The sequence below is a fragment of the Hyla sarda genome, chromosome 4, assembly GCF_029499605.1.
Source record: "Hyla sarda isolate aHylSar1 chromosome 4, aHylSar1.hap1, whole genome shotgun sequence".
Taxonomy (NCBI): domain Eukaryota; kingdom Metazoa; phylum Chordata; class Amphibia; order Anura; family Hylidae; genus Hyla; species Hyla sarda.
In genome coordinates, this window is record NC_079192.1 from 32,253,540 (window position 1) to 32,273,878 (window position 20,339).

A 20,339-nucleotide genomic window follows, 5' to 3' on the forward strand; every position below is an offset into this window, starting at 1 on the left:
AAGACTACTCCACCTCCAGAGGACATCAACACTGAAGACTACTCCACCTCCATATGACTTTAACACTGAAGACTACTCCACCTCCATATGACTTTAACACTGAAGACTACTCCACCTCCAGAGGACATCAACACTGAAGACTACTCCACCTCCATAGGACTTTAACACTGAAGACTACTCCACCTTCAGAGGACATCAACCATGAAGACTACTCCACCTCCATAGGGCATCAACACTGAAGACTACTCCACCTCCACAGGGCATTGACACTGAAGCTTCCCCCTTCATAGGACATCAACAGTTTCACCCTTACATGTTGACTAGTTAATCCTATTTCTTTTCAAACTGGGTTTGTTTTTTTTAGCAATTTGTTATGTTTCCAATATGGCTCCCACCACAGCAACATGCTTTACCGCCTATAATTAATATGGGTGAAACCATCTTCTATAAGGCAGATAGATAGATTGATGATAGATATGAGATAGATAGATATAACCAAAAAAGGCCGCAGCAACTCCAAATAAGGGGAAGAAAAAAAGGTGCTTTATTCACACAATGTGAGGCGACGTTTCGGTTTGCTCACCAAACCATTTCAGGCTTGAAAATGGTTTGGTGAGCAAACCGAAACGTCGCCTCACATTGTGTGAATAAAGCACCTTTTTTTCTGCACCTTATTTGGAGTTGCTCCGGCCTTTTTGGTTATATCTAACTGGATTCCTGAACCTGGGCTCCTAGCTGACGGTACCCGTGCATTTGTCTTTTTGTGATGTGCTGCTCTCTTTTGGCTTTTGTAGATAGATATATAGATAGATATGAGATAGATAGATGATAGATATGAGATAGATAGATAGATAGATGATAGATATGAGATAGATAAATAGATATGAGATAGATAGATAGATATGAGATAGATAGATAGATAAATATTAAAGAGTTATAAGATGGATATGACATAGATATGAGATAGATAGATAGATAGATAGATAGATATGAGATAGATAGATATGAGATAGATAGATAGATATGAGATAGATAGATAGATATGAGATAGATAGATAGATAAATATTAAAGAGTTATAAGATGGATATGACATAGATATGAGATAGATAGATAGATAGATAGATATGAGATAGATAGATATGAGATAGATAGATAGATATGAGATAGATAGATAGATAGATAGATATGAGATGGATAGATATGAGATAGATAGATATGAGATAGATAGTTATATAGATAGACAGATAAAAGATAGATATGAGATAGATATGAGATAGATATGAGATAGATATGAGACAGATAGATAGATATGAGATAGATAGATATGAGATAGATAGATATGAGATAGATAGATATGAGATAGATAGATATATAGATATGAGATAGATAGATAGATAGATAGATAGATAGATATGAGATAGATAGATAGAAATGAGATCGATAGGTATGAGATAGATAGATATGAGATAGATATGAGATAGATAGATAGATATGAGATAGATAGGTATGAGATAGATAGATATGAGATAGATAGATAGATATGAGATAGATAGATATGAGATAGATATGAGATAGATAAGTATATGAGATAGATAGATAGATAGATATGAGATAGATATGAGATAGATAGATATGAGATAGATATGAGATAGATAAGTATATGAGATAGATAGATATGAGATAGATAGATATGAGATATGAGATAGATAAGTATATGAGATAGATAGACAGATATGAGATAGATAGATAGATAGATATGAGAGATAGATCCACTATAACTTGTGTTTCTGTTCATTCTAGGCTTAGGAGTCCAGTGGGTGGCGCTTCTCAGTAACTGCCATCCATGAGTGTGCATACACCCACTGGACACTGTAGCCCAAAATGAGCAGAGATTTAAGTATAAATGAGTTCTTCCAGAAAATAATATATCAAACATCTCAGCTCCCTCTGTGCTATAACACGGTGATAGCATATCAGACGGCCTATTCACAAATCTTACTACAAACCACATATCTATATAGACTCCATCAGACAAACAAGACCGCCTCAAAGTGTACCTGTCATCAACAAAAACTTTTTATATTATGTAGATAATACCATTATATGTATATTTGTAATATACATTGGTTAAAAAATGTGTATATTTTTGGGTAAAAGGTGCTGTCCTTTTAACTAATGCCTGTGTGTCTCTATGAGGAGTCCAAATACAGGAAGTGATGGTAGGACAAGCCGGGCTCTGTGACTTGCTACGGGCTCACACATCAGAATGATGGACAATCCAGCAGCCTGCACAGATCCCTGCTTGTCCTACCATCACTTCCTGTATTTGGACTCATCATAGAGACACACAGGCAATAGCTGCAGGGACAGCACCTTTTTACCCAAAAATATACACATTTTTTAACCAATGTATACATATAATGGTGTTATCTACATTATATAAAAAGGTTTTGTTGACGACAGGTACACTTTAAGCCGATGAATATTGATGACAAAAAGTGCCCAAGAGTGCCCCCTATTAACCTTTAACATGGCCTCCTACCTGTGATTTTGTCTCTGACCAGCTTACAGGACTCGATGTCTCCAATGCTTCCGAAAAGACTCTTGAACTCTTCTTGGGTCATGTTCTGAGGAAGATAGTTGACGATCAAGTTGGTTTTGCTGTCGTCCGCCGCCCCATTTGTGCCATTGAGGATGCCCACACTGCCGGGACCATTGCTGGCCTGCGTCTCCATGGTGCTTATTATCTGCTGGAGAGAAGAGAAGAAGAGAAGAGAGCAGCACGTCAGCGTCCATCTTTATGTCACCGCTTCATGAGTCACACCACGGCCTCTGAGGTCACCTTCCATAGTTCCTGGGCTTATGTCACCCTTTTACCTGAAATCCCATGATTTCATTTATCAGGAATATAAGGCTGGGTGGTGATTCATTCACTTCATGACACAGGGTCTTAAAGTCACTCAGCTTTACCAAACCCCTGAGTGGCCCATCTCTAGGGATACGGGAGCAGGGGACATATCACAACCTTACTAAGCGGTCAGATGGTCCACCCATTTCCAATGACCATACAAAGCATGAAACCTCAGATATGTATCATTACATCACATTCTACACACTCCGGCTGCTGCAGAACCTCACGTCAATCTTTGACTGACTGATATCCTCAACAAGACAATGGCTTCACATCTCTTATTGGCTGCTTTAGTTTCTGCAGAACCTCTGGAGGTCTTAATTAACCAGGGATTCACTTAAAGCCTAGAAATACTTGTTTAAAAAGAGGTCCTGCAGCAGCTGAGGTTTGTATCAAGCTCCTAGACCTGAATGTTAAATCTGTAACAGGTTCCCCACCTACTATGTTCCGCTAGAATCATCTCATGTAGTTGAGAGACCTTTGGACTCTCTTACCAGTTCCAGTTACAGATGCCAATGGCTGTCCGGCATGCTGGGAGTTGTAGTTTTGCAACATCTGGAGGTTCGCAGTTTAGACACCACTGTTCTATAGCTACCTTTGCACCCCCTATAGCAGTGGTATACAATCTATGGATCTCCAGATGTTGCGAAACTACAACTCGCCCCCGGCCAGCATTTAAAAAGGGATTTCTTGATGGCCACCAAGCCCAACAAGAAGAGTAACAGCCATCAAGGAGATGAGGTAGAGGTCAGCAATGGCCAAGGTAGGTAGGAGGAACCTTTCAGGATAGTCATGTTGGCGCAGAAGCTATAACGTACGTGTCCATTGGTGTCTATGATGTCATACAGACTACAGCATCACGTAAGATGATGGCGCTGTAGAAGTTGAAAATCTGGGCCTATACATATGTTATTTTTTTTTTTTTGGGTGGCCATTTTTTTTGTCAGATTTGTTGACTTTATCTAGTGTACCGTTTAACATTTGGTCTGTAGCAACAAATATGTCAGAGCAAACCCTCTATACGCTTGATTCTGACAGGCTGCCATGGAGGAGCGGACAGGACATCTGTGGATGAAGGGGGCCAGAGGGGCATCTGTCTGCAGCCAATCCTGGCAATTAGCCTGGCGGCCCGGGAATAAGCAGGACGTCTTTAACAAGATTTCGCCCGCATTATGCCTTAAAGACCCTTCTCATCCTCCAGGCCGGGATTAAAGGAAAAGGGACAGCCAGATAAAGCTTTAAACTCATTACCAACCAAAGCCTTTTTTGTCCATGGCGGTGAATGGGTTAAGGACAAAACGCCTCCCCCCCCCACCCCCTTCCCTGAATCAAACCCCTTCAAGCGAATCTTTATCCAAGAACGAAATGCTGACAGTTCTCTTAACTGGGTACCAAGTCATTGCCTGTGACCCAGATATGGGAATGCGGGCATCAAAGACATTCATGTTTCTTCTATATATAACAAAAAACTAAAACTTTAGTCAAATAATATATATTATAATTATAGTCAAATAATAATAATAATAATAATAACAACAACATTATTATTATTGTTCTTGTTGTTAATAATAAAAATAATAATATCAATAATCATAATTATTAATATTATTGTAGAAGTAGCAGTGTATTATTTGTAAATTATATTTTTATTATTATAGTAGTAGTGTCTTATTATTATTTTTATTATTACTGTAGTAATAGTAGTAGTAGTGTATTATAAGAAAACTATATTATTATTATTATTGTAGTAATAGTAGTAGTAGTGTATTATTAGAAAACTATATTATTATTATTTTTATTATTATTCTAGTAATATTAGTAGTAGTGTATTATTAGAAAACTATATTATTATTATTATTATTGTAGTAATAGTAATGCAACATTTAGAGGTCCACATTTTGAAGACCACTGATCTATGGTATTGTAGCCACCAGTTTTCATATTTGATTTTAGTGTATTATTGTATTAATCTTATAAACACCAATAGAAATTATGGTCAACTGGTAAAACCATTTTGGAAAGGCAGACGTGAAAATCCCCCTTGGCCACCGATACTGCCTTCAGTGTCATGGCTGCTTTTTGCATGACACCACTGTATATGACCATGTGACCTATGATAGGGGGATAGACAATCCACATACTGTATATTTCATTAGATCTGATGATACAAACCAGAGGAGTAACTTGATGACTGTCCTCAATGCAAAATGTATGACATAACCCCAAATGTAATGACTGCCCCCTCTGTACCCCTTAGAGTTATTGGAACTTCATCCAAGAGCCTTAATATATCATGACAAGTAGTACAATGGCCAATTCTACTCTCTATCCGGTCTCTATTGCCTGTCAGACTGAGTCGTAACTTAAAGGGGTCCCCCGCCCCTAGACATCTTATCCCCTATCTAAATAGGGGATAAGATGTGTGATCCCGAGGGTCCCGTTGCTGGGGACCCCAGCGATCTTCCTGCTGCATCCGGCTCGTGACATCACGGCCACACCCCACTGGTGACATCACGGCCATGCCCCTCAATGCAAGTTTATGGGAGGGGGCGTGATGGCCGTCATGCCCCCTCCCATAGACTTGCATTGAGGGGGCGTGGCTGTGATGTCACCAGTGGGGCGTGGCCACGACGTCACAAGCTTCCGTCCGCATCGCCAGTCATTCAGCACAGAGCGAAGTTCGCTCTGTGCACTGGATGTCTGAGGTGCCGCAGCCGAGATCGCAGGGGTCCCAAGTGGCGGAACCCCCGCGATCAGACACCTTATCCCCTATCCTATGTATAGGGGATAACATATCTAAGTACCCCTTTAAGGTTCTTTGGCCGACATACAACCTGTAACAGAACCCTCCCCTTCCATGTGCTCTTTAAAAAATTGGCGTCATATGATGTGGCCATTGGGGACATTGGACAAACAAGGGCCCCAGTGCAACTTCCACCTTTTTTTTATGGGGATCCCATTGCAATCCCAGCTGCATCATAAACAGGTATCCATAACTACTGTGTCCTCCTATTATTAGGCTTCATTCACACTACGGAATTTCCGAGTGGAGACATTTTACTCATTCTGATTGCAACAGGATTCTGCTGCAACGCGCACAATGCAGAATTTAAATTCCGGACTCTGTGGAAAGATTGAACATGTTCACTCTTCCGGTGAAATTCTCCGCCCAGAATATCTCAAGAGATTCCACAGTATAAATGTAGCTGAAAACTTACAAGTAATAAACCCTTGAGTTGTTCTCTCCCTTCTTTTTTTCAATGTCTTACTTTTTACTGTATTTCCCTTAGACGTTTCCAGGAAGTAACACTCATTACAGATCCTATAGATGTTGTCACCTATTTCCCCCCTGAAGGATAGATCTGCCTAGTTACACATAAAAACGGCCTTTTAACTATCGTATTTTTCGCCGTATAAGACGCACTTTTTCTTCCCAAAAACTGGGGGGGAAAAGTTGGTGCGTCTTATACGGCATATACCTGTCCTATCGCGGCGGACCCTGGGGCTATCAACGGCCGGGACCCACAGCTAATACAGGATATCACCGATCGCGGTGATGCCCTGTATTAACCCTTCAGACGCGGTGATCAAAGCTGACCGCCGTATCTGAAGCGAAAATAACACTAACCCGGTTGCTCAGTCGGGTTGTTCGGGACCACCGCGGTGAAATCACGGCGTCCCGAACAGCTTACAGGACACCGGGAGGGACCTTACCTGCCTCCTTGGTGTCTGCTCCGTGCCGGGATTGATCCCCTGCATGGCCGGCGCTCTCCATCGACGTCATCACGTCTTCGCGCACGCCGTCCCGTCATCCAATAGGAGCGGCGGGCGTAGCGACGTCATGGCGGCGACGGAGAGCGAGGATACCGGGCAGCAGAGACGTTCCAGAGCAATGGGGACACGGCGACAGCGATAGAGGGCGACATCCAGGGCAGCGATGATGGGTCCAGAGCGGCGGGGACACGTGAGTACTACCTCCTATACCAGTGGTCTTCAACCTGCGGACCTCCAGATGTTGCAAAACTACAACTCCCAGCATGCCCGGACAGCCAACGGCTGTCCGGGCATGCTGGGAGTTGTAGTTTTGCAACATCTGAAGGTCCGCAGGTTGAAGATCACTGTCCTATACTTTACATTGTATTTGGTTCAGAATCTTTATTTTCTAGATTTTTATCCTATAAAATTAGGAGCGTCTTATAGGACAAAAATACGGTAATTTTTGCAAAAATCGTATTTATTTGTCACAGAAATAATACTACCTAGTCCCTCTCTGTGCTTAGATTCCTACCAGACCAGCTTTGAGCTTAAAGGGGTACTCAGTTGGAAAACTATTTTTTTCTAATCAACTGGTGCCAGAAAGTTAAACAGATTTGTTATTGACTTCTATTAAAAAATCTTAGCCCTTCCAGTACTTATTAGCTGCTGTATACTACAGAGGAACTTGTGCAGTTCCTTTCTGTCTGACCACAGTGCTCTCTGCTGACATCTCTGTCCATGTCAGGAACTTTCCAGAGAAAAAGCAAATCTTCATAGCAAACCTATCCTGCTCTGGACAGCTGGACAGTTCCTGACACAGACAGAGGTGGCAGCAGAGAGCACTGTGGTTAGACATGAAATAACTATATAACTTCCTGTGCAGCATACAGCAGCTGCTAAGTACTGGAAGGATTAAGATTTTTAAATATAAGTAATTTACAAATCTGTATAACTTTCTGGCACCAGTTGAATACAAAAAATGTGTTTTCCCCCAGAGTACCCCTTTAAGGCCTAAGTATTCTGAGATGGACTAGTTACTAGGGATATGAACCATAAGACAGACTGGTTACTAGGGACATGAACCATAAGACAGACTGGTTACTAGGGACATGAACTATAAGACAGACTGGTTACTAGGGACATGAACCATAAGACAGACTGGTTACTAGGGACATGAATCATAAGACAGACTGGTTACTAGGGACATGAACCATAAGACAGACTGGTTACTAGGGACATGAACCATAAGACAGACTGGTTACTAGGGACATGAACCATAAGACAGACTGGTTACTAGGGACATGAACTATAAGACAGACTGGTTACTAGGGACATAAACCATAAGACAGACTGGTTACTAGGGACATAAACCATAAGACAGACTGGTTACTAGGGACATAAACCATAAGACAGACTGGTTACTAGGGACATAAACCATAAGACAGACTGGTTACTAGGGACATGAACCATAAGACAGACTGGTTACTAGGAAGGGGTCAAGTCCTGGGGAAAAAAGGTGAAAAAATCACCCTAGATTTCCACTTAAAGGTGTACTAGACATCTTACACCCTATCCAAAGGATAGGGGATAAGATGTCTGATCCCTGGGGTCCCGCTGCTGGGGACCCCCACGTTCTCCCTGCTGCTCCTGGCATTCGTTTAGAGCTTTGGGTGAAGCGCCAGAGGCTCATGACGTCACGGTCACGGCCCCTCAATGCAAGTCTATGGGAGGTGTCACGCCCCCTCCCATAGACTTGCATTGAGGGGGCATTACTGTGACATCATGAGCCTCTGCCCTGCATCACCAGTCATCCGGCACGGAGCGAAGTTCGCTCCGTGCACCGGATGTCTGGGGTGCCGCAGCCGAGATCGCAGGGTCCCCAGCAGCGGGACCCCCGCGATCAGACATCTTATCCCCTATCCTTTGGATAGGGGATAACATGTCTAGGGGCATAGTAACCCTTTAAGGGCTGGTCCTGCAGGACTCCTGCTAATGGGAACTGCGTTCCTGCTGTGGTAAAAGTGCAGGAACTCCGTTCCCATGAGTTCCTGCAGGAATTGAGTCCTGTTACTAGGAACATAAACCATAAGACAGCCTGGTTACTATGAACATGCACCATTGGATAAACTGGTTACTAGGAACATGACCCATGAGACAGACTGGTTACTAAGAAGATAAACCATGACACAGACTGGTTACTAGGGAGATGGACCATGACACAGACTGGTTACTAGGGAGAAGAACCATGACACAGACTGGTTACTAAGGAGATAAACCATGACACAGACTGGTTACTAGGGAGATGGACCATGACACAGACTGGTTACTAGGGAGATGAACCATGACACAGACTGGTTACTATGGAGAAGAACCATGACACAGACTGGTTACTAAGGAGATAAACCATGACACAGACTGGTTACTAAGGAGATGAACCATGACACAGACTGGTTACTAGGAACATGAACCATGACACAGACTGGTTACTAAGGAGATGAACCATGACACAGACTGGTTACTAGGGAGATGGACCATGACACAGACTGGTTACTAGGGAGATGAACCATGACACAGACTGGTTACTAAGGAGAAGAACCATGACACAGACTGGTTACTAAGGAGATAAACCATGACACAGACTGGTTACTAAGGAGATGAACCATGACACAGACTGGTTACTAGGGAGATGGACCATGACACAGACTGGTTACTAAGGAGATGAACCATGACACAGACTGGTTACTAGGGACATGTGGCAAGTAAAAAATTTTATCTACTGAACCAGTACATCTGGAGCAAAAAATACAATCCTGGGTAAAATAGCATGGCAAGGGTCAATTCATGTCATTCCATATGCCAGCCTGCCTTATTAATTTGATTTTACTAAAGAAATTATTATAAGACAAGAACCATTTACAGGTATAGTACTTTGCAGACCAATATGGTAAATCATTACTAGTTATGTGACAAATGGCCATAGAGGTTGGTGGCCAACAACCCTTATCATGTTGAGTAGTGTTGAATGAACCTGGCGGCCCGGCCATTGACTGCTTGCTTTAGTCTGAATAATCTAGTTCCGCTTTAAAAGTCCAGGATGACAGTCTTAGGTCTCCTCGGACGGTCTCCATCTTTTCCAGACTAAAGCAAACAACGGCCAAGCCATCAGGTATTGTTCGTCCGCATTAACTCAAGTTCACCCATCGCTAATGTTGAGTTTTGGGGCCTCAGTTTCATGTATTATATAAAGGGCCTGGTGCATTACAGAGATCTAAAAGGGTTTCCCATGCGCAGTAGAGGTCACCCACAAGGTCAATGCTAATGAGAGTGGAGCCAGCATTCATGACCATCATACATGTTCTGGGGCTACACCCTGGAGCAAGAATAAAGCAATGAAAGTCTCTGTGGTGTCAAGTGCGCTTAGCTTACAGTCTTCTTCTGCATCCTCCCTCAGCTGGACGGAACATGCAAATTCCCCTATAGCTGTATACTAAGACCTTATCATCCAGGAATTTTAGCATGGCCATAGGTCACCCCAAAGATGTCAAAGATGCACACACTGAACCCTAAACCTAGACTAAGGCTACTTTAGTTTGGCCCCTCATTTGACAGTTTTTGTTGTGTTATTTATTTTTTATTTTTAAGAGTGTGTTTTAGTATAGGTGTTCTTTACTTGCAATTTTATCCCTTGCGTTAAAACAAAACAAAACACAAAACACCCTCATTTCTTAAAAAAATTTATAAAATTGTATATATATATATATATATATATATATATATATATATATATGAAAAAACGCTTCATACCCAGAGCATGCTGCCACCTACCACCGATCCTAAAAACTCCACGAAACGTACGTTAACATGGGCGGATTTATTTGCGGGTTTCCCACTGCGTATTTGAAAGGGGGCGGGCTCTTTTCAGCTGTCTCCAGCAGATTTTCCACTGTGAAATTTCCGCTGCAGAAAATCCGCTGTAGACCCTACTGACTTCAATGGGGCTTGCGGCGGATTTTACGCAGCAGAAATTACGCAGCGGAAAATCTGCTACGGACAGTCGAGAAGAGCCCGCCCCCTTTCATATACGCAGTGGGAAACCCGCAAATAAATCCGCCCGTGTGAACATACCCTAAAGTAGGGCCTGCTCTACCTATAGGCAACATGGGCAGCTGCCTACAGCTGCCTCTCGAGGGGGGAGCCGCTCTGCCCATGCAACAAACCAGCTAGCTTTTCGACCACTTGATCAGCCAGTGCAGCCCTGATAGCAAAGCAGTACCCTCTCCCCCATCAACAACCCCCCAAACCCCACCGTCCCATCCTTATCATGCTGAAGGAGCACTGCAAGAGTGTATTACCTCAGTAGTAAGGATATTACATGGGGAGGAGATTTGTTACAGTGTGTCATTCCAGTAGTAAGGAGATTACATGAGGAGGAGGTTTGTTACAGTGTGTCACCCCAGTAGTAAGGAGATTACAAGAGGAGGAGGTCTGTTACAGTGTGTCATCCCAGTAGTGAGGAGATTAAATGAGGAGGAGGTTTGTTACAGTGTGTCACCCCAGTAGTAAAGTGGGGCGTGTCAAAGGGTGGGGCCAATGGGCAGGGTCAAGGTTGCAGCAAAATTAGCTATCGCCTAGGGTGGCAAAAGTCCTTGCACCAGCCCTGCACTAAAGTGCAAAAAAAAAAATAAATGCTACGTGGGTCTGGCGTTTCATAGTTCCCTATTGACTCCCAGCTAACATCTGCATTTTTGGCCAAAAAAACATATGGATTTTTTTTATATGCCTGTTGTCAGCCTGCGGCTATGTTCACATGGTGGAATTTCCACCAGGCCAAAAATGATGCGGCTAGATGTTAGCTGGAAGTCAATAGGGAACTTTCCGCAGACAGCAACAGAACCTGCTGGCGCTGGGACCACTCGGAAATGCATGGTCTTCATGCGTTTAAAACAATTGGCCTCTGCTGCAACGGATTTTCAGAGTGAATTTTTTCCACCAGATTCCGCAATAGAAACAAGGTCTAAGACTGTGGTCTCAAACTGTGGCCCTCCAGATGTTTTAAAACCTCAACTCCCAGCATGCCCGGACAGCCAACGGCTGTCTGAGCATGCTGGGAGTTGAAGTTTTAAAACATCTGGAGGGCCACAGTTTGAGACCACTGGTCTAAAACATAAATAGCAACAAATAATATTACGTTTTTGACCATAAAAAATCCTTTTGTTTCACTCATCAATTCTCGTAGATTGTAAGCTCTTGTGACCAGGGCCCTCAGGTCTGATTTTATCCGTACATGCCCATTCTGTATGGTAAAGTTGTGCAGAATATCTTAGTTTAGTAATAAAAAAATAATCCATACTAAATACAAAAAATTTCAAATGAGGCCGATTTGCCCTTCAGGAGTGTCAGAAAGCTGGGGCAGTGGCTGTAATGGCCTCCTATTGGTTTCCCAAATTGTGGCCCTCCAGATAAAAGCTGGGGCAGTGGCTGTAATGGGCTCCTATTGGTGGTCTCCTATTGGTGGTCTCAAACTGTGGCCCTCCAGATGTTTTAAAACTTCAACTCCCAGCATGCCCGGACAGCCAACGGCTGTCCGGGCATGCTGGGAGTTGAAGTTTTAAAACATCTGGAGGGCCACAGTTTGAGACCACTGGTCTAAGACATAAATAGCAACAGATACTATTACGTTTTTGACCCTAAAAAATCCTTTTGTTTCACTCCTCAATCCTCGTAGATTGTAAGCTCTTGTGACCAGGGCCCTCAGGTCTCATTTTATCCGTACATGCCCCTTCTGTATGGTAAAGTTATGCAGAATATCTTGGCTTAGTAATAATAAAAATAATCCATACTAAATACAAAAAACTTCAAATGAGGCCGATTTGCCCTTCAGGAGTGTCGGAAAGCTGGGGCAGTGGCTTTAATGGCCTCCTATTGGTTTCTCAAACACAGACTTAATGGTGGAATTAGATTTTTGATAACAGGAGAGGAGAATTTCACATGGACGCAAGGTGATTTTTTCTCAGATTGACGGTGGAAATGCCCTTCGAGGTTGAGCTCCCATATACTGTGCCCATCTCCGCTCTGTATTCTGTCCGCATCCCCTATGATTAATTCGATGTGGCTCAGTCTTCACAGGCAAGTACACGCGGGCCCGGTCCTGCGGCAAAGCCTTTCATTATTAGCCACCCCCTGCAATTCCTTTGCATCTGTCTCGCTAGGCCTGGAATATAGGCCCGAGGCCTACTGGCCCTGTTGCTATAGAAACTGAGCATCCTATGGAGAAAGTGCAAATGCTTCTCTCAACATGCTCGACTCTAACCCCTTCATCTCCTCCTTGAGACAGAGAATGACAAAGCTAAAAGAGAGAGATGCCGGTATCAAGAAGGGTCCGTGATAACGTTATTTCCCATATCAAGGGTGTTTTTTTTTCACCCCTCCTTCAGCGTGGCAATCAACATGGCATCGGAACACCAAAGCTTAATGTCTGTTCACACAGGATGGGTACAAAATCTGCACCATGCGATGCAGAAATAACACAAAGGGGGAGATTTATCAAGATCGGCGCAAAGGAAAAGTTGCCCAGTTGCCCATAGCAACCAATCAGATTGTTCTTTCATTTTGAAGGGGTCTGGTTAAAAATGAAAGTAGCGATCCGATTGGTTGCTAGGGGCAACTTTTACTCTTCAGCACCAAACCATGCAGATATTTGTCGCAGATTTGGCGCTGCAGATTTAGGTGTGGAATGTGTTAATATTGTAGAGGATAAAAAAGACAAAAAAAAAACAAAACAAAAAAACAATGGGGTTTATTTACTAACGTGATCCTGACTCTTTTTTGTTGGGTTTTGCGCCCAAATTGTGTCGCACGTCCCTTGGGACACAATTTGCGACCAAAAAACCCCAAACTCTCCATTTTACTAGAAAAATCCGAAAAGGGGGCGTGGACACGGGATAAAGTGGGCGTTTTTCCAACAAAAGGGGCGTGGCCCCGACCGTTTTGAAAAATCCCAACATATTTCCTATGGTTTCCACATAAAATGTGGTGGATTTGTGCTGAGGAAAACCCAACAGTTGTAAAAAAGCAAAATGTAGGGAAAGTGGAAAATGTAGGGAAACCTTAGTAAATACCGTGGAAAATACCAGTCGGAAATCAAAACCCACAAAGAAACCTACACTCTTAGTAAATAAACCCCAATGTATTCAAGATACAGAGGGGGTGATTTTGTTGCAGATCTGCAGTATTTCTGTAGAAAATCTGCAACAACTGCAGATTTAGTCTTTGCTCACACGGACTTTCCGGAATTTGAATGGGATTCTGCTGCAACGCGCACACGGCGGAACATCCGCGGAGGAAACATTCCGATTTCAGATTCCACTGATAGAATTAGCGTGTCAATTCTTTCAGCGGAATCTGGTCGGAAATGCATCGCCGTCTCCGGAGACAGCAATGCATTTCTGAGGGTTTCTAGCGCCACCATGTTTTGCCAGTGCCGGCTATTTGAAGATTATCTGTCCGTGTTTCCACAAAACAATTTCCCCGTGTCAACATGGCCTTTTTAATGGATTTTCACTTCACCATTGAAGGCAATAGGGAAAATTGCCAGCGCTTCTGACACCAAAACTTCACATGCTGCCATTTATGTGCGGATTTTTTAGCGGATTTCTTATAAGATTGACCAAGATTCTATAAATCCCATCCACAGTGTGAGTGTGAACATACTATAAAATTTTTTTTTTATCCAAATTTGACATTTGTATTCATCTGTCTTGAAGTTAGGACCTCATTAGGTACCCACTAGGGAGTCCTTCCTCGTATCATGTGGCCCTTCTACCCTAATACTTCCTGTTTACATTTGACATCTCCAAATCTTCAAAATTCTGTCCAAAAATAATAACGCCCCCCCCCCCCCCCCCAACCAGTGCTTTGGACTGATACCAAAGTTTTTTCTTAACATGGTCAGGATCATGTGACAGAAACTCTATCTCCTTAGGGATAGGTTATGAAGATGTGTAGTCCTGATATGGAGCCAAATACATGAAGGTCAAAGGTCATACATGAAAAGTTGCACAAACCCCCCCCCCCCCCCCTTTTTTAAACCAACCAGGTGTCTGAAGTCTGTGGACGCCTCCTGACCCTATCTTCAACTTCTCACCCATTTTATCTTCTAGGACCGTGGTTACCAAACTAAGGTCCTTGATATGTTGCAAAATTACGACTTCCAGCATGCCCGGACAGCCAACGGCTGTCCGGGCATGCTAGAAGTTGTAGTTTTGCAACATCTAGACGGCCAGTTTAAAGACCACTGTTCTAGTAGATAACCTGCTCCTACTGCTGTCTGGCAGCGGCTTACCCCCTCCACTCTCAAGTCAGAATACATGACCATTTGGAAAAGCCAAGCCAAACCTTCATGTGTATGGACAGAGTGGGTGAGATAGCCATCAACCGAATGAAAGTTAGGCCAACAGCTATGGCCCATGAGGAGTAAAAGGAGATGTGTAGGCTATGAACATGCCAAAAAAAACTGCCAAAACCAGATGTAAACCAACACAAAAGGCTTGCCAAATAATCGGCGGGATTTAGTCAATCCTTCTAAATACATGTAATCATATCTGACAACCTATAGAAATTCAACATGACGGATCACACAGTATCTACCTCTGACTATTGTTGAGTCGTGTATATCCAACCGACGGTCAGCCAAAATGGTCAACACTGTTCATTCTGTCCGACTGTTGTATATGGTCAAATTTAGCCCAACGGTCACAAGTGGTACCCATAAGTTTCTGGGCCACCAAGAGGAACCAATATTGGTACTCAGGGGGTGGGACTATATGGGCTGTAAAGGTTGTAATTAACTCAAGTTACAATATAATTTGGTTCCAGGATGACCATTGTATGGTGAAACCATTGTATGTTGAGTCCATAACTCTATGGAAACCTGGTAATTTGTTCTGAAGCCTCAAAATGTCATCCAAAAAAAAAGGAAAAAGTGAGGATTAAAGAAAGATAAGTAGATAACTGATATAAATAAAGCAAGATCTGCTGGTAGCTATAATCACTGTCTATGTAGAGGACAGGAGCTTCTTCAGGGTCCTGTACAGTACACAGTGTCCTAAAAAGTAACATGGAGCCGCCCTCACCTGGTGTCCAAAGGAGCAGGTAACCCTGGTACAGGTAAAGTGTACAGAACATGTAATACCTCCCTGTACTGTAGGGGGCGCTACCAGACATCATTCAGTGCATACGCTTCAGTAATACAGGGGTTTTACCAGTGAATGCCCATTCTGATTGGTCAGTTCTTCCAGTCATTGACATGTTTCACAGATCTGGACTGTTCGTAGCATTGTATGTTGAGTCTGGTTTCAAGTTACAATGGTCCAGAAAAGACAATTGTATGTTGAAACTATTGTATGTTGAGGCCATTATAAGTTGAGGGATCACTGTAATTACGTCCAAGCCCTGGAGGTAGAGAAGACCCAAGAGGTCCTTCTGCCCCATGTAAGGAGACTCGGTATATAGGGTCCCAGTCACGGAGAGACGTTCTGGAATATGAAGATCCATCAATGCTGGTTTTGCACTGGTAAGGTTTTTTCTAGAAGGAAGGATATTGACGTAAAGCCAGATATGGGCAGAAAATGCTGATGAGAGGAAACGTCTTCCAAAGAATCAATATGTTCTCTGCGATTCAGCAACTGGAGCCGCTACAGAAACTGCACACGCTCGGAATAATGGATCACATTACTTTACACGGCACTGCCTGGTAGTGATGAGCGGCAGGGGCCATATATTTTCGCATATGCTAACATTCGCGTATGCGAAAACTATCATATGTGCATATTAGCATATACAAAATTAACATGCGTGAAAATTCGCATATGTGAAAATTCGCATGTGCTAATTTTCGCATATGCTAATTTTCGCATATGCGAATTTTCACGCGCCAGTCTCACACAGTAGTATTAGAGTCTTCTTTACACCACACAAGCTGGAAGCAGAGAGGGATGATCACTGTGATGTGTACTGTGAAAAAAAAAAAATAAAAAAAAAAAAACGAATATTCGTAATTACGAATATATAGCGCTATATTCGCGAAATTCGCGAATTCGCGAATATGCGATATTCGCGAATAATATTCGAATTGCGAATATTCGTGAGCAACACTATTGGTAATGTGTGGGAGCACGCAATTAAAGGGGCACTCTCATTAAAACTAATGTTTGCTATTGTACTTCTTTTGGTAAATGAAAAATATTTCTATTATACTTTGTTTGAAAAAAATGAAGTTTTCTATGTTTTATTTGTGCTTAAAAAAGCTCAAGAGCACATTTTCCCCAACTCATACACAGACTTTGGACCAAAGTCCAAACACAGGAAGTGCAGCCTGGAGTGCTGAGGGGGAGGGGGGGGGGGGGGGGTTCAACCAACAGCATATGGCAGTTATGTGTGAGAGGAGCTATGATTGGATGAGGCTGGACACCCCCCTGGGCGGCACTTCCTGTGTTCGGACTTTGGGCCAAAGTCTGTGTATGAGTTTGGGGAAAATGTGCTCTTGAGCTTTTTTAAGCACAAATAAAACATAGAAAACTTCATTTTTTTTAAACAAAGTATAATAGAAATATTTCTCATTTACCATAAGGAGTTCAATAGCAAAAATTAGTTTTAATGAGAGTGCCCATTTAATCAAATGGTCGCAGGGCATTTGATACATTTTGTAAAGGTAAAAATTTTCTGAAATTTCACTCTTCGCATAGACCAAAAAAGCTAAGCTAAGTCTGGACTGGTGTATTTTGGCAACTTTTGGGTGTTTTTTTTCACCAAATTTGTGAAAAGTCACAGTTGATACATTTATTACCAGTGCAAAAGGTTTCCCTAACAAATGGGCTGTACACACTTAAAAAAAAAAAGAAAAAGTGTGAACCCAAAAGCGCAAAAAATAGTCTGAGGCAAAGCGCTGCGCCAAATGTGCGAAAGCTCGAGACACAATGATAAATGCCCCCCCATTATTCCTGCTATGGAAAAAGTGCAGGGACTCCTTTCCCATGCATTCCTGCAGGACTTTAGCCCTGGTGACCACTACCTGTTATGGTGCAGTAGTATGAGGAGATGTGTATACTGTACCTGTACTGTGTATACCTGTCATGGTGTAGTAGTAGTATGAGGAGATGTGTATACTGTATCTGTACTGTGTATACCTGTCATGGTGTAGTAGTAGTATGAGGAGATGTGTATACTGTACCTGTACTGTGTATACCTGTCATGGTGTAGTAGTAGTATGAGGAGATGTGTATACTGTATCTGTACTGTGTATACCTGTCATGGTGTAGTGGTATGAGGAGGTGTGTATACTGTATCTGTACTGTGTATACCTGTCATGGTGTAGTAGTATGAGGAGATGTGTATACTGTACCTGTACTGTGTATACCTGTCATGGTGTAGTAGTAGTATGAGGAGATGTGTATACTGTATCTGTACTGTGTATACCTGTCATGGTGTAGTAGTAGTAGTATGAGGAGGAGATGTGTATACTGTATCTGTACTGTGTATACCTGTCATGGTGTAGTAGTATGAGGAGGAGGAGATGTGTATACTGTACCTGTACTGTGTATACCTGTCATGGTGTAGTAGTATGAGGAGATGTGTATACTGTACCTGTACTGTGTATACCTGTCATGGTGTAGTAGTATGAGGAGGAGATGTGTATAATGTACCTGTATTGTGTATACCTGTCATGGTGTAGTAGTATGAGGAGATGTGTATACTGTACCTGTACTGTGTATACCTGTCATGGTGTAGTAGTATGAGGAGGAGATGTGTATACTGTACCTGTACTGTGTATACCTGTCATGGTGTAGTAGTATGAGGAGGAGATGTGTATAGTGTACCTGTACTGTGTATACCTGTCATGGTGTAGTAGTATGAGGAGGAGATGTGTATACTGTACCTGTACTGTGTATACCTGTCATGGTGTAGTAGTAGTAGTATGAGGAGGAGATGTGTATACTGTACCTGTACTGTGTATACCTGTCATGGTGTAGTAGTATGAGGAGATGTGTATACTGTACCTGTACTGTGTATACCTGTCATGGTGTAGTAGTATGAGGAGATGTGTATACTGTACCTGTACTGTGTATACCTGTCATGGTGTAGTAGTATGAGGAGGAGATGTGTATACTGTACCTGTACTGTGTATACCTGTCATGGTGTAGTAGTATGAGGAGGAGATGTGTATACTGTACCTGTACTGTGTATACCTGTCATGGTGTAGTAGTATGAGGAGGAGATGTGTATACTGTACCTGTACTGTGTATACCTGTCATGGTGTAGTAGTATGAGGAGGAGATGTGTATACTGTACCTGTACTGTGTATACCTGTCATGGTGAAGTAGTAGTAGTATGAGGAGGAGATGTGTATACTGTACCTGTACTGTGTATACCTGTCATGGTGTAGTAGTATGAGGAGATGTGTATACTGTACCTGTACTGTGTATACCTGTCATGGTGTAGTAGTATGAGGAGATGTGTATACTGTACCTGTACTGTGTATACCTGTCATGGTGTAGTAGTATGAGGAGGAGATGTGTATACTGTACCTGTACTGTGTATACCTGTCATGGTGTAGTAGTATGAGGAGGAGATGTGTATAGTGTACCTGTACTGTGTATACCTGTCATGGTGTAGTAGTATGAGGAGATGTGTATACTGTACCTGTACTGTGTATACCTGTCATGGTGTAGTAGTAGTATGAGGAGATGTGTATACTGTACCTGTACTGTGTAAACCTGTCATGGTGTAGTAGTATGAGGAGATGTGTATACTGTACCTGTACTGTGTATACCTGTCATGGTGTAGTAGTAGTATGAGGAAGAGATGTGTATACTGTACCTGTACTGTGTATACCTGTCATGGTGTAGTAGTAGTATGAGGAGGAGATGTGTATACTGTACCTGTACTGTGTATACCTGTTATGGTGTAGTAGTATGAGGAGATGTGTATACTGTACCTGTACTGTGTATACCTGTCATGGTGTAGTAGTAGTATGAGGAGATGTGTATACTGTACCTGTACTGTGTATACCTGTCATGGTGTAGTAGTAGTAGTAGTATGAGGAGGAGATGTGTATACTGTACCTGTACTGTGTATACCTGTCATGGTGTAGTAGTATGAGGAGGAGATGTGTATACTGTACCTGTACTGTGTATACCTGTCATGGTGTAGTAGTATGAGGAGGAGATGTGTATACTGTACCTGTACTGTGTATACCTGTCATGGTGTAGTAGTATGAGGAGATGTGTATACTGTACCTGTACTGTGTATACCTGTCATGGTGTAGTAGTAGTATGAGGAGATGTGTATACTGTACCTGTACTGTGTATACCTGTCATGGTGTAGTAGTAGTATGAGGAGATGTGTATACTGTACCTGTACTGTGTATACCTGTCATGGTGTAGTAGTAGTAGTATGAGGAGGAGATGTGTATACTGTACCTGTACTGTGTATACCTGTCATGGTGTAGTAGTAGTATGAGGAGATGTGTATACTGTACCTGTACTGTGTATACCTGTCATAGTGTATTAGTAGTATGAGGAGGAGATGTGTATACTGTACCTGTACTGTGTATACCTGTCATGGTGTAGTAGTATGAGGAGATGTGTATACTGTACCTGTACTGTGTATACCTGT

The 20,339-nt window shown here is 42.5% G+C and overlaps 1 protein-coding gene across 6 annotated transcripts in view; it reads right to left on the reverse strand.

Annotated features, from left to right (window-relative positions):
- Positions 1-20,339, reverse strand: part of ELAVL3 (ELAV like RNA binding protein 3) — a 79,476-nt gene that overhangs the window by 31,934 nt on the left and 27,203 nt on the right. For 5 of the 6 annotated variants that reach the window (XM_056570412.1, XM_056570414.1, XM_056570411.1 and 2 more), the window contains exon 2: positions 2,544-2,751. In XM_056570412.1, coding sequence (XP_056426387.1) covers positions 2,544-2,751 — 208 coding nt within the window. The remainder of the gene's footprint in view (positions 1-2,543; positions 2,752-20,339) is intronic. The other variant, XM_056570413.1, reaches the window with a different exon arrangement.